We start from the raw sequence: 20,328 nt of genomic DNA, 5'->3' as shown, positions 1-20,328 counted from the left end.
CGGAGTGAAACATAGGAGCCTATCAGGGTTGAGAGAAGGAGGGTTGTGATCTAGATGTACAATTTTTCCTAAAATATTGATGTTTGCTGCTGGGACCAGGTAAGAAGAGGAAGGTCACTTTGGGTGTGACTGCAAAGTGGGTAACCTCCCTGGCACATGATATCTCTGTTTCTCTGTCCCTTTGTCTCTTTGTTTCTCTGTCACTGTCTCTCTCTTTCTCTCTATATATCTCTGTGTCTGTCTGTCCATCTGTTTCTCTCTCTCTCTCTCCCTCTCTCCTTCAGTACCACATTATGAACAGCATTTCTACTCCACAGTCTCCTGCCATGCTTTTCTGCTGTGGGGCCAACAAAGCAGGCACTAAATCCTCTGAAAACTGTGAGCCAAAATCCACCTCTCCTCTTTGGAATTACAACTGATATTTTCTCCCAGTGACAGCAAGACTAAGAAAGACGTAGAAATATAGAAATCATTGGATAGAAACTTGATAGATATAGTGTAGGTTTTGATTTACTTTTTGCATATGTATGTTCAATTGATTCAGAACCAGTGTTTAAGAGATAGTCCCTTCTTTCCTTTAATCATCAAAGCCCATGTGTGGCCACTCGTTTTCTTTGGCAGGGTGTAGAAAATGAATTCAGAAGGCTGCTGCTCCTAGACCAAGAAAAAAGTCTCAGAAACTTGACATGGGAAGAAAACTACCAATAAATAGATTGAATATTGAACCACAGGAGACAAAAACAAAGCGAGAACTAGCAGAAGGCCCCTTTTCTCAAACCTCATTCACACACAAGTTGAGTAGATCCCCACTAGTACCTTCTCTTCTTCCCTTGGGATCCTCCCTCTAAGGCTCCTCCCTTGGCCTCATACCTCACCCTTTCAAATGTAGCCCCTGATCCTTCCCCTCTTCCATACCCTTCCTCCAGCCAGTGCCCCTCTGTGATCTCTCCGTGTCTTTTCAGGCACTCAACAGAGTACAAAATTTTCAAAGACTCCTATAACGGGAGGTTTGGATAAAACCTCCAGAGCTACCTCCTCTTGCTGTCGACCCAGGAAAGGGAGACGGTCACCACAGCTCTGCTGTTTCCACCAGCTTGAGTGAGAAACACTATCAGCATGAACCAGAGCAGGACCAGCAGATCCTGAGGAACTCTACGACCTGAAGCAAAGACATAGGTATACTGTGACACGTGTGAGACAAGAGAACATAGGACTGTCCCAGAAATCTCCACAGAAATTATCCACAGTGTAGTCAGTGAATTTTATTTTAATGTCTACAGAAGTGTGATTGGGATAAAACCAACCCCTTCTGAGGAGAGGTGTGCAAGCATCTTCTCTGATGATGGGCAGGGGGAGGAAGGGATGAGGTGGGCTTGCTAGAGGGGGCTGAGGTGAGTCCTGTAGGTTGGGGTTAAGGGCCACACATAGTGGCAGCCAGATGTGGGAGAGAAGGTGTGGCTCAGGCCTGAGCAGCAAGGACAAATTTCTCCCTGAACATTCTGTGTCATAGACAAAGACAGGACATTCTTTCTTGTATCAGTGCACTGCTTTCTACCTAGCTGGGGAGATGGTATATTCGGGATGGAAGTGGGAAGCACAGACTGTCATTCCCTCCATGCCTATCTCATGGGGAATTTGTTGCTGGACTCATTCTGTTCCCCTGATGGATTTCTAGGGCTGTATCAAAGTCTGGCTTGTGTTTCATTAATAATCCTTGAAATGAAGTGTGGCAAATCCTCCAACTTTGTTCTGTTTTTAACAGTTGTCTTTGGTTATTGTGCAGTCTTTAGATTTCTATATGAGTATTATAATCACCTTCTCGTTTTCTGCTAAAAATATTACTGGAATTTTGATTTGGATGGATTGAGGCTATCAAGGTACTTGGGAAGAACTCACTTTGTAACAAGATTCAAATATCTCTGTTATAAACTAGATTTATATCACCACTGTTGTAGTCGGGGTTTTGAAAGGAATAGATTTAATATAGGACACATAATGTAGGATTATTTTGTAATATTCACCCAAAGAGTCAAATTCAGAAGAGTATAGGAGATTTGTCCACATGCTAGAGATCCAAAGAATGGAGCTGAAATCCTGGATCCCACAGCAATGTCCTGCAAGAATTCAGCTGGAGGTCTAGAGCCCACAACAATGTCTCATGCAAGTCTGTATCAAGGACTTGCACTGAGAAGGTCCAACGGTCAGCGGTGGAAGCTCGAAAGTCTGTGCCAGTGGGATGAAGGATCTGTGCCAGTTGGCTGAGGGATCTGCACTAGAGCCATGAAGGCACCCTCAAGCTAAGGAGCAGAGGTCCCCCAAAGAGAACCCAGCCATTTTCAGTGACAGTAAGGACCCAAGGTCCTCCAAAGATGAGAACAGCTGAGTTCATCTCAGGAAAACCGGCATGACCCTTTTTTTCCAGGAGAATCAACAGCACACCGTCTTCCACTCCATTTCTGTTTTTATGCTGCTGGCAACAATCCTCAGGTAGGCCTTCTGCACCCAGAACCATGTTGATGCAGTTCAGCTGGATATTCCAAGTTGACTAATAGGTAATCCACCATGACCAGTTATTTTGATCTCCATACAGCTTGTGTTTTCTCTATACCATATTCCTTAAGGCATATATTTTCTACATCTTGGCCAGATTTATTTCTTTAATTCATAACTCTTAATATTATTTTACATCCTAATGTTTTATGTTCATTTTCAGTTGTTTGCTTCTAGTACAAAGATGCAGTATAATGACCTGGTGTCCTGTGACACTGCTAAACTAAATTATTTGTTCTAGAGGAATTTCCTTAACTTATAAAATATTCTTTATGAATTTTGCTATTATTTGTAAATATCAAGTTTTGCTTCTCTTTTACTATTTTGAAGTACCTTTTAAAAAAAAGCTTGTTATACTGGACACAAATTTCAAGTCTACAGTGATTTATTCCTCTAACCCCACCCTGCTATGTGACATAGTAAGTCTTATGGTATAGAATCCAGTGTCTGCTGTGAAACACAGGTTCCTGAAATGGTTTACTATAATCAAAGATCTTCCATAACTTTTGGTAGAAGAGTAAAGGCCCTATGTTTCCTAAGCTGTATCACCAAGCCTGAGTACTACACCTGCTGGGTTAAGCAGGCCCTACAGGTTGTGGACATGATTAGGAATCCCATTTGAAAGTGTTTGTTCACTGAAGTCTCGATAGACTGAGGCAAGTGATTTCATGAACGAGCACACAAAACTAGTGGAAACTAAGAGATCACTGAGAAGAGAAGGTGTGATAGAGACACTCCCCAGTAGGAGTGCAGTGATTTGAGAACATGCTGCATAGAAATCTTTAAAAGTGAGAAGTGGGACGACCTTCACTGCCACATAGACTTAGTCGTGGTCAGGTTAGCATGAGGGGATTTCAGGTGAGCCACACCAGGGATGGGGCTAGTGGAGAACACGGACATTATCACTGAATCCCATACCTGTGGGAAAGCCTGGATGTAACAAGGTCTCCCCCTGATGCCACCCACCAGCATAGGGCTGGGGTAGCTGAGCAACACTGGGAGGTCAGTCTGAAAGGCTACGTAGGAGTGCTAAGAAAATTCCCCCTTCCTTCAACCAGACCATCTTTGCTCCCTCAGCAGACCCCATTTCCCTGTGCAGCAGCCTCCTTGCTGCTCTGTGATGAATTTGCCCCTCCCCCAGGACTAGATGGGCTGGGGTGTGGCTTGATGACCGAACAAAGCCCAAGGGGTGGCTGCTGCTTTTCCTGGGAGGAGTGGGTAGAGAGCTGAGTAGGCCCCGGTTAGATCAAGGGGAGGCTCATACACTTGAGGGATGGAAGGAAATTCACCAGTAACTGAAATGGAGGTTGACCCACCCAGCCCAGGAGCTCAAGGGAGGAACAGGAAGGCCCCAGGTTCAACCATGGTCCAAGTGCAAGGTGAGTAGGACCACACAAGCATCTTCTCTTCCTCCCCTGGGTTCTCCCCCTAGGTCTTCTTCTGCTCTGCAACCGCCCTCCTCTCCTAAAGGCCCTTCTTCCATCACTACTCCAACTTCACCGCCTGCACATGCCCTGTGTGATCTCCATGTGTCCTTTCAGATCCCCAGCAGAATAAGGAAGTTTCAAATACCCTTACATGCAGTCTGAGGAAGAATATCTGCCCCAGAGCTCACACCTTTTTCCAGCAAGAGTAAAGAAAGGAGGCTGCCAACACATTTCAACCAATTGCAGCACGAGAAACATAATCAACATGACCAAGAACAGAACCAGCTGAATGTGGTGCACTCCACCTGCTCAAGTGAAGACATGGGCATCTAGTGACCTGAGTGAGGCCAGGGACCTCGGAATTATCTCTGGAATCTCCAGAGTTCAGGCTTACACAAGTATGATCAGAGAGGTTGGAATGTTAGCTCAGCGGCACATCACCTGCCTGGCAAATGCACGGTCATGAGTCTGAGTTCTGGCAATGGAAGAAAACCAAAAAACTCCAAAAAAACAAAAAACAAACAAACAAAAAAACTCAAATAAGTGTGATGAGAATAAAAGCAGCAACAGGAGATGTCTGTGCCTCTTCTTTGATGGTGAGGAGGGGAGGAAGGGCAGAAGTGCATGTGAGAAAAGAGAAGTGAAGGTGCTGCAGGGTTGTGGTTCTGGGTGATGGGTCCTCAGGGAGCAGATGAGGCAGATAAGGACCACCGCAGGCCAGAGGACAGAGGACAAAGTTCTCCATTAAATTTTGTACCAGAGGCAAAAGGAGATGGTGTTTCCCTCTGTGAGTGCAGTGTCTGGTACCTACCTAGTAAGAGATGGTAGATATGAGGTGGAAGTGACCCTCCCAGGAAAAGCTCACACCCTAGTGCCCTCCACACCTACATCATAGTGGGGTTCCTTGTTTCGAATCCTATGAGGCAAGCAACTCAAGACCTTCAGAATAAGAAACATTTCCTACCAAAGACACCCTGACATACTCTGAAACACTAAAATTCCGGTATTGTGCCTCACAAATTCAGCACTAGTTAGGGCACTTTTTCAAAACAGAGTGGCTGTGTAGGGAAGAAGCAGAGGCAGTGACTCCTCCTTGGTGTGAGCAGTAAAGGGAGCAGTGTCATAAGCAAGTACTTGTAAGTAAGTGGCATAACTCAAGCTTTTAGTTGAGACAAGTGTCTTTCTAGATGAAGTTGTATGAAATCATAGAGTTAGGTCCTGTGCAACCTTTAGCTGCAGCCTCCCTCATAAAGTATTAAAATATCAGTATTGACCAATTTCTCAAATGGAAATTGACATGGATTCGGCCAAGTCCCTAATACTTCGATCAACATAGGATCTCGCCTGCTTCCCTTGTGGAGACACACCACTTCCTTCACCCCCACACCCTCCTCACCCCTGGAACCCACTGGTCTCCTACTCATTTACATAATTTGATCCTTTCCATGATGTCATCAAATGGATCCACAAGTATATGCAAGGTTTTGCTTTGCTTTTTATTTTTTTAAAGTTTTTTTTCCCATACCAGGAATCAAACTCATGACCTTGTGCTTGCCAGGCAGATGCTGTGCCACTGAGCTAAATCCCCAGCCGCTGTATCGCATGTTTTCTTTAACATGACATAGTTATCTGGCAATTCACCGAGCTCTATATGTACCTGAAGAGAACACTGTAGTGTAATGCTGAATACCATTGCAAGGGATAGATGTGCCAAGGATTTTGTTTCTTTTTAAATGATTATTACATCTAAGGACATCTAAATTGTTCACTGCCAGTGCTCCACTGTTACAAATGAAAGTGCTCCAAACACACTCACACTGCTTTGGGCTGAACATACATTGTTGATTCACTGGGATAAATGCACAGGGGTCCATTTGCTATGTTGTGGGCTGGTTGCAGGATTCATTGTACTTTAATTACCAGAAATTCTTATTTGAAAAAATTGACAAGTATAGAATATTGAACAGTTAGTATACAGTTCCTCTGCACCCCTGAATTCACTCATAATGTTGTCAATATAATTAATATCTTGCATGATTCTGCTATACATTTTATTTATTTATTTATTTATTTGGCACTGGGAATCGAACTCATGACCTCAGACTTGCCAGGCAAGAGCTTATGCCGCTGAGCTATATCTCCGGGCCTTTGCTATACATGTTATAATTTATGATTGCCTCCAACATTGTCCAATTAAGGAAGGTAGCCAACATCAATACTAACAGTATTTTTAACTAACATGTTCTGTTTACATTTAGATTCACTCTTTTTGTTGTGGGGTTGGATCTATGGTACAATTGCATATATGCACTGTGTACTTAATGCTTTACTATCACACAGCATAGCTGTAATCCCTTAAAATGTCCCATGGATAAGCTATGCATCCACCTTTTGCTGCCACCAAAACCGTCCATGAGACATTTTCTTTCCTATTGTTTTCCTTTTCTGGGATGTTAGATGAAATCAGAGTATGCAGTCCATTTAGACTGATGCAAGTAGGGGCTGGGGATTTAGCTCAGTGGCAAAAGCGCCTGCCTGGCAAGCACGAGGTCATGAGTTCAGTTCCCGGTACCGGAGAAAAAAACCCAAAAAAAAACAAAAAAAACCAAAAAAATAGACTGATGCAAGTCTATATGAATTATTAATCCTAATGTGAACCCTAACACTAATCCAAACTGAAGAGTGGACAAAAGTGGGCCAGTTATGACAGCTGACTCAGATCAGAATCTCATTTCCATGACACTGTAGAAATATTAGCAGAAATATTCTTGTTCTTCACTCATTAGCACTCGTGTATACTTCCCTTCACAATATCCTGCAATCTAAGCAAGCTGAGAATTTCCTCCTGTCTTTGGTTTCATGGCCAGTCTGCTGCCTTTGGGAACCCACTTCACCTGAGAGTCACCCTTATCTCTCAGGAAATACTTGCTGAAGCTGGGGATAAGTCCCCTGCTTTGTCCTCTGGATAGATCCACTTTTCTCACAGCTGTTCCACGTGAAGATTCCTCTCAGCTTCACCCACCATCCAAAAGCGCTGTCCAGAGCAGTCTTCCGTGCTCTCAGGCTGTCATCTCAGGCCCAAGACTCCTCATCTGAGGGCCTGGCCCTGGCCACCTTGCAGCTGCATTAAATCAACTCCTGCAGAAGGAACTGCAGTTACCCCAACTCTCAAACTGCTGTGACTCAACACTCAGCCTGTGAGCAGTTGCTATATTGCACATGGCTGTCTATTTGAACATCACGACCACTGCCATTCAGCACACTGCAAACCAGGACTTCCCTGTGGGGAGGAACACACACCAGAGACTGGAGAAAGAACATATTTTTTACATTTCTTTTGAGATCCACAAAGAAGCACTCGCCACCTAGTCAGAGCATGTCAGAGCTTTGAGGGTTTCAGCCACAGCAGATGGTTTTGTTTCCTCTAATATGGTGATCACGGTCCTGCCTGCCCTGCAGCTTTCCAGCAACTGTGCATCTGACCACCTACATGAGCTCGTGCAACTCCACATGTGTTCTGTAGCCGTTTTCTACTAACTCGTTTCATTAACATCCTACAGAAATGTCAAGATGGCCTCAGAAACTGTTGTACTTGACCTGTCAAGACAAGGAGTAGATTATGCTGCATGTAAAACTACTCATCACCCATTTGGGAAAGTTTGATCGCTGGTCATTTTGCTTCTCAAGCTGATAACCCAGGGTCTAGACATCATAGTGCTGAGTTAACTTTTATGCCAAAAAGGCTGTTGCTTTTCTAATTCTTTTCTTTGCCCTTCTTTGCACTTACCAATTATCTTAATTTAAAAAGAATAAAAGATTGTCACTATGGGAGCATTTCCAGGGTGAGCAATGGAACAGATAGGGTCTCCTACATGACGTTAACCTGGAGCAGGTGAGGTGCGCAGTTCCCCTGGGAGTAGGGTGCAACCATCGCATGCTCCGTTTTACATTTTGAGTTCAGGCCACATTTCGGTGCCTTGGATCAGGGTCTGTCTACACCCTGAGAGGTATTTTTAATTTTCTCTAAGTATAGAAATAAATTCAGAAGGCCAGTTGGGTTCAGGTCTGGAGAAGTGCATACTGGGTGACCTCTAGAAGACCTCACACTAAGTCTACTCCTGGTCTTGTCACTTACTGTGCAGGGATCTTGACCAGTTCCTGAGCTCAGCAGACCTCAAGTCCTTCATCTATAAAATGGGTTTGGCACATATTCTTAGTGTGAGAACCAGTGGAATGTAAGCCATGCATTAAAACATCTAGCAGAATAGCTGATTTGTATTCAATATTTCATGATCAACAACTGATTCTAGTGTTACCTTAATCTAGACCTTGTTACTCTTTAATCCAATGCAAGAAAGCTGCAAATCAACAGGGAGCTCAAAAGAGAATCAGGCAAAATATGATGCAGTAATCATTTTCCCAATATGTTCTCCACGGTAGGGTTTATTACTTACTTAGATGTCGGAGAGTCTTTCCAGGTTGATAACCATTAATCCAAAGTTCCTGGAGTGTGGGCACAGAGCCATATTCCCCTCCTTACCAGCTTTTCTTTCAATCAAAAACTAGTTTTCATTACATCACCTTCTCCCAGAGTCTTGCCCTGGCACTCACAAACCTTTGTAACAATGGGGCCTGCTGGCCATACTAGGGCCAAGGCCAGCTCAACACAGACGCAGCTCCACCAAGGTTTGAGCAGAGCTCACACTCCCTGACATCACAGCACCAATTTCCTTCACACGGAAACAGTTGAAACCTGGCTCACAGTGGGTGAAGTTGTAAGACAGGGAAAAGATTCCCTTGAACCCTGAAAGGGCTCTCTGGATGCGGAACCCTCGGTCAGGCTGTCATCCGACCACTTGTGCAGGTGGTTCATACCAGTGCTGGATCCTGCTGGTCGTTTCCCAAGAGAGTGTGCTACCAGCACAGCCTGCCTGCACGGAAGCTGTTCCACACCTTTGAGTCACAGGAACAAAAGTGAGTAGCTGTCCTCCAGGAAGACAGTCAGCTGGGCACTGCAAGACCCTGGAAAGTAGACACTCCCAGTAGACAGCACAGCAACTGACTGGGGCCTTTGGGAACTCACTTCACCTGAGAGTCACCCTTATCTCTCAGGAAATACTTGCTGAAGCTCGGGATAAGTCCTCTGGATAGAACCACTCTTCTCAGTGAAGTGTAAAACTGTTCCACGGGAAGATTTCTCTTAGCTGCACCCACCATCTGAAAGCACTGCACAGAACAGTCTTGCATGCTTTCACGCTGTCATCTCAGGCCCAAGACACCTCATCTGAGGGTCTGGCCCTGGCCAGCTTGCAGACCCATTAAATCAACTCCTGCAGAAGGAACTGCTCTTACCCCAACCCTCAAACTGCTGTGACAACACTCAACCACAGCTGCTCTTTGCTAGATCCTCTCCTGCTCAGTGTGCCTTTACTTGCCAGTTAGGTCCTTGAGGACATTTCTCCATCTGCCAACACTGGTAGTACTCCTGGACTCTGCCATGCTACAGGGTAGATTTGATCCTGTTCAGTGAAGTGTACTCATATCTCCACCACACACAGAGGGCATAGCCAAGGACGCACATGCAACAGAAGTTTGGGGTCAATGTTCCCGTGAGAAGGGCTCATTTATTGACATTAAATTTCCCTCATATAATTGAAAAATACAAGCATATTCAGTATTTATATATTTTTAACAAAACAGATCAACAGAAAAAAAGAAATAAGAAGCCTGGTATGGATTTTTACATGTAAGTCTATTTACATGTAAAGTCCACCTACTGTGATAAAAATTTCTTAAACATCTCCAAGGAAATTCCTTTTTCTATACATTATGTTACTAGCATACAATGAAAGGTTTCCCAGTTGTTTTCCCCAATAAAGACCTTTTACACTTGGAATGGAAGAACAGAATTCATGGGTGATCAATAACATTCACATCAGAAATCACAATCAATAAATCATATCACAATCCTAAATACACATATGAGATCAATATCATTCTCCAAATGAGATGTGCAATCTATTTCAATCTTGCAAAATGGAACAAGATTTAAAAAAAATCATAAAAAAAACGTTAGTTTCCATGTAACCCAAATGCAACAAACATCTAGAAAGTATTCACTATATTTCCCCCCCTATTCTGGTTCTTCACTAACAAGAAAACTGCCTGCTCTCCAGAAACAGACTCTGAAGAAGAAGCTCATATCACAATAGGCAAAAGTAAGTGAGTGACAGGGCGGTGAACAACCCCTGTCCATGTTGTGTACTTTGCACTGTCTGTGGCCCACACCTCATGCATGGGTGGGCTCTTCCTCTGCTCTCAAAGCCCTTTCATATAGACCTGGGGCTGCCTTGTGATCTCTCCTATAAACCTGGGCCAAGTGCTCTAGGACTTTCATCATGCTGGTTCTAGCACGGGTCCTTGTGCTCACAGGAAGCCACTGAGCAGGATCGCTATTGGGTACTTGTCAATACTCTCCATACCTTTCCAGATATGTCTCTGGGGCTGGCCCTATCCATTTTGGCACAAAATCCCCAAGTGATCATCCCTTTTTATCTCGTAAGCTTTTTCGACATTTGTCCTAAAGGACCTTGTGTGCATGCTCTGAGACTTTTTCAGAGCCCTAGACTTCAGGCGGGTAGAATGGAGAAGACTTGGGATGAGTTGGGAAAAGTAGAGGACTGAGGAAACCCTGTGCAAGAGGGAGGGTCCCAGAACATTCTAGAAAAGCCTTTTCTGCCTGCCAGGCACCTTGACATGCAGAATTCTAAAGAAAGCAGCCTTTTACATCATTCTGGGACCTGAGCGGAAGCTAATGCCTTATTCACAGGTAACAGCTTCTGATGGAAGCAAGATCTAAGACCAGGCTTACTGAGGTCAAGGTCAGAGGTGGTGGGGACAGAAAAAAACAGTACCCAGGTAAAAAAGCCATAGATAACTCAGATCGGCCTCTGTTATCTGAGCTGCACCACACTCAGGGATATTTGGGAGAATGAGAACCTCCCCCTCTTCTGCACAGGAGTCCAGGGAGTCACAGCCTTGTCCTCAGGTCTACGCTTCTGTGAGGAGATGAGGCAGGACCTGACCTCTGTGAGCTCATGGTGTGGGGCTGCCCTGGGGGGAACGGAGGAATCCCCACCCTGATGGGATCCAGAATAATCCAGATTTCCCTCTGCTGTCCTCTGTTCCCTAGGGCATGACTCTCAGGTGAGTGCTCCCTTTGCCCAAGGGGACCAGCCTGGACAGTGAGAGCCTTGTTCTGAGGTTCTGCTTCAGGAGGCAGAAAACACAACCTGGGCTCAGGTGTCAACCTCAGGCTCTGTGGGAGGAGGAAGGCCCACAGCAGGTAGAGGGTCCTTCAGTAATCATGCAACTCTGCCTCTTTACACAGCCCTGCACCACGCAGGGCAGAGGACACTCCTCCCCAGCTCCATGCAGGGGATCCTGAGTGTGAGGGTCTGGTTCTGAGGTCCACCTTGCAAGTGTGGGTAGCAGGGACGGTACTGGCTCTTTTCGGGTGGGGAGACTCTGTGAGGGAATGAAGAAGCTGCAGTCCCAAGACAGAGTTCCCACACAATTCAAAAATGGCTCTGTGGCTGTCTCAATGCATTTTGGTACAGAATTCTCAGGTGAGCACCCACTTTACCCCAGGAGCTCTTGGAATAAGACCCTTATTCTGAGCACTGTTCCTCAGATCCTTGGAACTGAGAAGGCCCCAGCTTTGTGAGGTCAAGGGAAGATGCTGAGGGCAGAGTGAGGAAGCCTCTGCCAGGTAAAGGGTCCTAGGCTAATCTTGCCTTTCTGCTGCCCTCAGCTCTGCACCCAGTGCTGGTAGGTTGTTAGGTTACTCCTCCCTCTCGTGCAGCCGTCTTCTGACTAGAGTTCCTGGGTATCAGAGTCTTAGTCTGAGGGGAACACCCTGAGTCTGGTGTGGGACCAGTGGTCAGAATGGAAGCCATCCCTACGGGGGGCTCAGTACAGTGGCCGGTCAGAGCTTTGGTGTGACAGGTAACCCTCAGATCAGCTTGGTTCTGCCAGTAATTAAGGTAAGGACAGAGACCGGGGAAGAAAGGAATCCACTCACACCTCTCTTGGGGAGTCTTTTGGAAATCCACACCCAGGGTACCAATGCCAGGCATTGAGGCAAGGTGTGTGGTCCCTAACTTCCATGGGTGGGGTCTGAGAAAGGTGAGAATCTTGCTCACAGCAGAGGGTGTCTTTTCCCCTAGAATAGGGAAATCCCCACAGAAGCCTGCTCCTGCTGTGATGCTAGAAAACACCATGCATGGTGAGCAGGCTGGAGACTCCTGAACTCTGCAGGCTGATCTGAAGGAACTTAGGGGACTCAGGGAAGGAACTCAGCATCCCTAAAGCAAGGGTACCTGGTTGTGTACTGGGTCTAATGAAAAAGCGAGCAGCAAGGGCTGGCCCGTGACAGATGGGACCAAATCTATCAACGATGGCACGCTGAATTTTGTCCCCTATTCTGACTCTGAAACCTTAGGAAGTAGGACTCATCTTCAGAGGAGTGTGATTCCTTGAGAATTCAAGGGAAGGACTTCCAGGGAGGACAGTGAAGAGACCTTGTCCTCTGGACTCCACACAGTTGTGCTGATAGTGTGGTACACTAGATGAATACAAGAATCCATCTTCTTTTATCCCTCTAAAAAGAGAGAATCACCTGTTTCCCTTCCAGGACTGGGTGAAGGAACTTGCTAGTAGTGGAAGTTTCCAAACCTCGAGAAAGAGGGCTGGATGTCCACAAAATGAACATCTTAATTTCTTGCTAGGAAATCATCTGGGGCCCTGTGGAGCCTGATGGAAAGGCAGGCATGGCTTGTAGAACATTATCCTGAGGTTACCAGAGCTAAGTACCAGATGTCAGAGCAGCAGTGAGCACAGATATTTCTGATTAAGTATCTCAAAGCTGCACCTTGACTGCTACTGACACAGACTGGGGTCCAGGGAAAGCAAATATGTCAGTCTTTGGTGATGCAAGGGGTACCATCCTATGGTGAACTGGGACAGCATGTGATCTCCAAAACTGGGGCAGAAAGCCTCATGCATGCATCAGATTGACTGCCATCAGTAGGTCAGTGTATTATCCTTAGTGGGGTAGTAGGGAAGGTCCACCAGCATCTTCTTTAAGGAATGAACTGCTTTTGTCCAAGACCACCAGGCTAGACACTGAGCCAGAGGCCCAGGATCTAGGGATGAATCTTGTTGCTGCAAGTGTCCTGCAAACCCTGAGATATCATAATTGGTGAAATTTGAAGAATTTAAGCGGCAAGGCAATCAAAAGAAGGCTTGGAGCAGAGCCTGAGGAAATGGAATTACAGTCTGTCCTGAAAGCACATTGCCTGGTGCGACTCCTCTCCTGTGGATCCTCAGTGCCACACATCCTGGCGGATTCCCAAATCGTGACCACTACTTCCAGTTTTCCCTCCCAGCAGCAAATTAGCCACCCAGGTCATTACCAGCCATCTCCCCATGGACAGCCCATACACAGAGTTTGTTCCACTGTCCCACGACAGACACACAGATTATCTTCCTTCCAAACATTTCTCCTCCTATTCTGCCCTGTGTTGTAAGAAGTGGCAGTACTGATTCACACTAGTACACTAGAAACCCAGGAGTCCTTCACTGACTAATGATTTTTTCAGTCACAATTTAATTTACTTTGGAAAAATTTGCTCTTCTAGTGTACAATACATTGCATTTGACAATGAACAGTCTCCACTACCACAGCCAAGACACATCACTTCCCCAAATAGTGTTTTCATGCTACCTCTTGCAGCCAAAACCTGTCTCCACCCCCAATGTAACACCTGGCATACTCTGGTCAATTCTCCATCACTACAGTTTTTCCATTTGCCGTAGGTCACAGCAATGACAGTGTAGAGTATTTTGACTTTCCAGAGGGACTGTTTCTCTTAACACGCTGCATTCATGATATACTCATATTGTTTTGTGTATCAGTACTGTGTCCTTTCTATTATTGAGCAACATTCTTTGGAGGGATGGGTCATAGAGTATTTCTTCATTCCTCAGCTGAGAGAAGTTTGGTTTTGTTCTATATTTGTTTGATGTTTATGCATAAGGGCACTCTTAGTAATCACAAGTTTTTTGTTTTTCATTTTAATTTTAAATATTAAAAAGACTAACAAAATAACAATGAAGACAAAATCAAAACAAAACAAAAACAACAGAAATGATACATGAACTCAAAACAAAATGATAGGAATTAACAATGGTTGCTACATTACATATTGTTATCTTCAATGAAGTTACTCAATCCACCAGACATAAGAATGTAAGATTTATCAAATAATTAAAGACAGTAACAAGTAATTTTAAAAAATCAACATCGGAATGATACAGAGCTTCACCAAACAAGATTTTGGGAGTTCTGCAATGGCTCTTCTACTGCATATTGCTGCTTTCAGATCAGTCATTCTAATTACCAAATTCAAGCATGCAATATTGGTTAAGATAAAAGAAAAATTTAAGCATTGGCTGTCCTTTCAATAAACCACAGACATGAGCAATACACCTATTCCATCTATCCTTATATATACATATAATATTTTTTCATTTAAAAAGCAAAATACAAAATAAATACATAAACAAAATAGCGCTGAGAATAATAATACAGAATTTAAAAACATGGTCATAGGATATTGACAGTGGTTGTTATATTACCGAATGTTGTCTTCAGAATGGTTGCACATATAACCAAATATAGGAATACAACATTGACCAAACAATTACACATTAACAGTTCCTTTTGATAAACCAACAGATATTAGTAGTACAATTATCCCAGCTATCCTGTATATGTATATTTTTTTCTCCTCACCCTTCTTGCTTTTTCCTCTCCCCTCCTTCATCCAAATTGCTCCTTCCTATTTGAGCAGTTTATTTTTCCTTTCACAATATCTATTGTACCATTCAGATTTTATTTACTCTTTCAAGTACTTATATTAGGGAGGAAATATGATGTTTACACATGTGAATCTGATTTATTTCACTAATGAACATGGTCTCCGATTTCATCCACTTACCTTTAGAAGCCTCTAGTTTTTCTTTATAGCTCAGTAATACTCCGTTGTATAAAAATACCACATCTCAGAGGCTGGGGATTTAGCTCAGCGGCAAAAGCGCCTGCCTGGCAAGCGCAAGCTGGTGAGTTCGCTTCCCAGTACCGGAGAAAGAACAAAAACAAAAACAAAAACAAAAAAAAAAGAGAAAAATACCACATCTCTTTATCCATGCCTGAGTAGACTGACATTTGGGTTGTTTCCAAGATTTAGCTATTACAAATCGCACTGCTATAAACATGGCTGTACATATAGCATTGTGGTATGATGTTTTCAGTTTTTCTGAAAAAATACCCAGGAGGGGAACAGCTGCGTATTCAATGGGACCTCTAATCCTAGTTGATTGAGGAATCTCCAGACTGCTTTCCACAGTGGTTGCACCAGTCTACATTCCCACCAACAGTGGAGAAGAATTCCATTTTCCCCACAGCCCCTCCAGCATTTATTACTGGTTGATTTCTTAATGATAGCCATTGTCTCTAGGGTGAATCTAAGTGTTGTTTCAATTTGCATTTCTCAAATCACTAATGAGGTTGAACATTTTTTCATATATTTATTTCCCATTTGTGTTCTTCATGTGACAAGTGTGTGTTCATCTCAGATGCCCATTTTTGTACTGGGTCTTTAACTTTGGGGGCCTGATTTTTTTTTTAATTCTTTATATGTCCTAGATAGGAGTCCTTTGTCTGAGGAACAGTTGGATAACAATTTTTCCCCAGTTTGTGGATTTTCCTTTCACCCTGTAGGTGAGTACTTGTGATGTGCAGAAAACTTTCAATAAGATGAGATCCCAGTTGTTGAGTATTTGAAGAAATTCCCATGCAGTTTGTTTTTTGTTCATGAACTCTCTACCTACCCCTACATCTTCAAGACTTCCACCTACCTTCTCTTCCATTAGATCTAGTGTTTCTGTTTTAATATTTAGATTGTTAAGCCATTTTGATTTTATTTTGGTTCATGGTGATAGGCATGGGTCTAATTTTAGTATTCAGCATGTAGAAAGTCAGTTTACCCCGCAAAATTTATTGAAGAAGCTATCTTTCTTCCAGTGAACATGTTTGGGCCCCTTTGTCAGAGATAAAGTGGGAGATTGTCTTTGTGGTTGTGTCTGCATTTTCTAGTCTGTGCCACTGGTCTTCATGTCTGGTTTTTTTTTTTTATTTGGGCAATACCTTGCTGATTTTATCGCAGTTGATTTGTAATATAATTTCACATTGGGGATTTCTTTTTGGGGGGTTTCCAGTACCGGGAATTGACTTTATGACCTTACGCTTGCCAGGCAGGTGCTGTGCCGCAGAGCTAACTCCCCACCCCCAAATTGGGGATTGTGACACCTTCTCCCTTACCTTTGTTGCCCAGGATTACTTTTGCCATTCTTGGTGTTTTCTGATTCCACATAAAGTTTAGGAATGTTTTCTCTAGGTCTGTGAGGTATGCCAATGGTATTTTCATCCAAATTGCATTGGATATGTACAACAATTTTGGGAGTATTGATATTTTCACAATGTTGGTTCTTCCTATCCATGAACAAAGAATATCTTTCCAAAGCTTGAAAAGCTGTTCAATGTCTTTTTACAGAATACTGTAATTTTAATTGTACAGATCTTTTACTTCTTTTGTTAGATTAATTCCTGAGTATTTCAGTTTTTTGGATGCTATTGTGAAAGGTATACTTCCCCTTATTTCTATGGCAGTATGTTTGTTGTTTGTGTACAGAAATGCTATTTGTTTTTGTGTGTTGAATTTGTATCCAGCTTTGCTACAGAAGTGTTGATTACTTCTAAGAGTGTTTTGGTGGAGTTTGGGGGGACTTCCATGTACACTATCATGTCATTTGTGAATACAGGTAATTTCACTTCCTTTCCTATCTTTACTCCTTTTATTTCTCTGTATTGTCTAATTGCTCTGGCTAGTGTCTCGAAAACTATGTTGAATAGGAGTGGTGACAATGGACAACCTTGTCTTGTTCTTGATTTTATAGTGAAAGCTTTCAGATTTTGTCTATTTAGTGTGATGTTGGTTCTTGGTTTGTCATAGATGGCTTTGATCAGATTGAGGTTAAGTGCATCTGTGCAAATTTTCTGTAGGGCTTTGATCATCAGTAAGTGTTGGATTTTATCAAAAGCTTTTTCTACATCTATTGAGATGATCCTGTGATTCTTGTCTTTAACTCTCTTTATATGGTGTATCATATTGATTGATTTGTGTATACTGCATAATCCCTGCATTGTTACCATGAATCTCACTTGGTCATGGTGTATTATCTTCTTAATGATTTGCTGCATCCTATTAGCTAGTATGCAAGGAGAATTTTTGCATCTATATTCATTAAGGAGATTGGCCTATGAACTATAGCTCTCTTTTTGAGTTAATTTTTCTCTGGTTTTGGTATCAGGATAATACTTGCCTGCAGGAAAGAGTTTGGGAGAATTGCGCCCTTTTCTATTTTTTTAAAGAGTTTGAGAAGAATTGATATTAAATCTTCTCTAAATTTCTTGTGGAATTCAGCTATGTATTCATCAGGACATGAGCTTTTCTTTTGGGGTAAGTTTTTTATTACATTTTCAATTTCATTGGCTAATATAAGGTTATTCGGAAATTTTATATCTTCTTCATTCAGTTTTGGTAATTCATATGTATCTAAAATCTATCCATTTCTTCTCCATTTTCCATCCAATGATAGTTAAGATTCTCAAATTAGGTACTGATGATCTGCTGAGTTTCTACAGGATCTGTAGTGATATCACCCCTTTCATTCCGTATTGCATGGATTTGAGTTGTTTCTTTCTTTTTTTTGATAAGGTGGCTAGGGGTTAATCAATTGTATTTATTTTTTCAATGAAACAACTCTTTAATTCACTAATTCTTTGTATTGTTTTCTTAATTTCATTTGTGTTAATTTCTGCTCTGGTCTTTCTAATTTCCTCCCTTCTTCAGAGGTTGCAATTAACTTCATCTTCTTTTTCTAGAAGTTTGAGGTGTAACATAGGTTGTTTGTTTCTGTTCATTCTGTTTTCCTGATGTTGGAATCCACTGCTATAAATTTCAATCTAAGGACTGCTTTCATTGAGTCCCTCAGGTTCTGGTAGGTTGTATCTAAATTTTTGTTTGACTGTAAATAGTGTTTAATTTCTACTTTAATTTCTTCTGTGACTCATTGGTTGTTCAGGAGGGTGTTATTTAATTTCCATGTGTTTATGGAGCTTCTGAGATTTCTTGTATCATTTATTTACAGTTCAATGCACTATGATGTGATAATATGCATGGGATAAGTCAATTCCTCTGCATTTACTTAAGCACGTTCTATGTGCCAGCATGTGCTCTATTTTACAGAATGTCCCATGTGCAGCTGAGAAGAATGTGTATTCTAATGTTATTGGTGGAATACTGTATAAAGTTCTACTAAATCCATTTGTTCACATGTTTGGTTTATTTCTGTTATTTTTTTCTGATTTTTTTGTCTAGTTAATCTATCTCTTTGTGACAATGAGGTGATAAATTCCCGTTACAATTGTGTTATTACTTATTTGATTTTTCATGTCTGTTGAAATTTGCCTTATATTACTGGGTGCTCCTACATTTGGTGCATATATACATTTATAATTGTTATCTTTTTCTCTTGCAGTTTTCCCTGAACAAGAACATAGAGCCCTTTTTTAATTTCTTTTGATCATTGATGGTTTGAAGTTCACCTTGTCTGCAGACAGAATAACTACTCTGGCTTTTTTTCTGGGTTCCTGTTCACATGTCACATTTTCTGTCACATTTTCTTTGCCTCATCTTGAAGCTGTTGAATTGTTATTTGCTGTTCTTTTGTTATTTTCAAGAAAGCTTTTCTTATTGTCATATTCAAATCTCTCTAGTTTTGTGGAGATTTAGGTGTGTTCTTGAGATGGCAGCAGGGGGCGGATCCAGAGGACTCAGGTACCCAGGTGGCTCACCTAAGCTTCTGATTCCAAGGCTCCTCCCACTGGGGCTGGGGATTTAGCTCAGCGGCAAAGCACCTGCCTGGAAAGCGCAAGGGTGTGAGTTCGGTTCCCAGTACCAGAGAAAACCCAAAACAAACCAAACCAAAACAAAACAAAACAGAACAATGCTCCTCCCACTGTGGCCGTAGAGGCAGGGCTGGAGGATCAGGGTCTCCAACAAGCTCACCAAAGTTTCCTGAGTACAAGAGGCCTCTGGAGGGTGACTGCAGGGGCAGGGGTGGAGCGTCCAAGTCCTCAGGCAGCTCAGAGAGGCTTCCAGCGTTGGACGCCCCTCCCACAGTGGTAGTGAGGACAACTTGCATGTTTTTATATAAAAATGTGTTTTCTTTTCACTGGGCAAGTATCTTGAATAGGATGTCTGGGTTATATGACAAATATGTTCATTTCTATTTAAAAAAAAACCTGCCAGAATATCTCCCAAGTGGCAGTACCATTTGGCTTTCCCACCACCAATGCATGAGGCTTCCAGGAGTTCTATAACCTTAGCAGCACTTGGTTAATTAGACATCTGTTTCCCTTGTTTTTGAACTTTAGACTTTGAAATACATATATCAGGGCATCACATCATTTTTTCCTTTTGGTACTGGAGACTGAATGCAGGGCAAGCTCTGCAGATGCTATAACACTGACTACACCACAGCACGTCCGTTTTGGCTTTAAAGGTGCATCTCTAAAACAATAGATAATGTTGGGTGTGTTTCTATGTGCTTATTTGTCTAAGTCAGAATGTCTTTTATATCTTTTTGTTCCACCATATACATCTGGGGAATATCTTTTCAGATGTTTTATTCATTTTTCTAAATAGTTTGCTTTACCCTATTGTTGAGTTTTGAGACTTCTTTACATACTTTGGATAGAAAATACATACATTATTAGTGAATCCTTTCTCCAAATCTATGACATGCATTTTCCTTATTTTAACAGTTCTTTTATAATAAAGTTTTATAATGATATAAGACCCAATTCACAATCATTTTCTTCTATGAACCATGCTTTCTTGTTACTTGTAAAATTCTGTCTATCTTGAAGTCACATAGATTTTTCCTATGCATTCATCCAGAATTTCATAGTTTTATGATTTTCATTTTAATCTTTTATCCACTGTGAGCTAATTAGTGTGTATGTTTTGAGACATCCCAGAACTGAAAATGTAGCTCAGGGATAGAAATTGTGTGAAGCATGTGTGTGTTCTTTGTTTCAATCTACAGCACCACAATAGAAAAATAAAAGATGTGGGGGCTGGGGATTTAGCTCAGCGGCAAA

General features: G+C 42.4%; 1 protein-coding gene across 1 annotated transcript in view; it reads left to right on the top strand.

Moving 5' to 3' along the window:
* The first annotated feature begins 3,913 nt into the window (after positions 1–3,913).
* LOC102021258 overlaps positions 3,914–20,328 on the top strand; it is a 53,806-nt gene continuing 37,391 nt past the window's right edge. Inside the window, 1 exon segment of the mRNA XM_005406477.2 lies at positions 3,914–3,929. Coding sequence (XP_005406534.2) covers positions 3,914–3,929 — 16 coding nt within the window.

The sequence above is a fragment of the Chinchilla lanigera genome, unplaced genomic scaffold (genome assembly GCF_000276665.1).
Source record: "Chinchilla lanigera isolate Chin_1 unplaced genomic scaffold, ChiLan1.0 scaffold00097, whole genome shotgun sequence".
Taxonomy (NCBI): domain Eukaryota; kingdom Metazoa; phylum Chordata; class Mammalia; order Rodentia; family Chinchillidae; genus Chinchilla; species Chinchilla lanigera.
The sequence above is the reverse complement of the archived record's forward strand: the minus strand, read 5'-3'. Positions and strand labels throughout refer to the sequence as shown.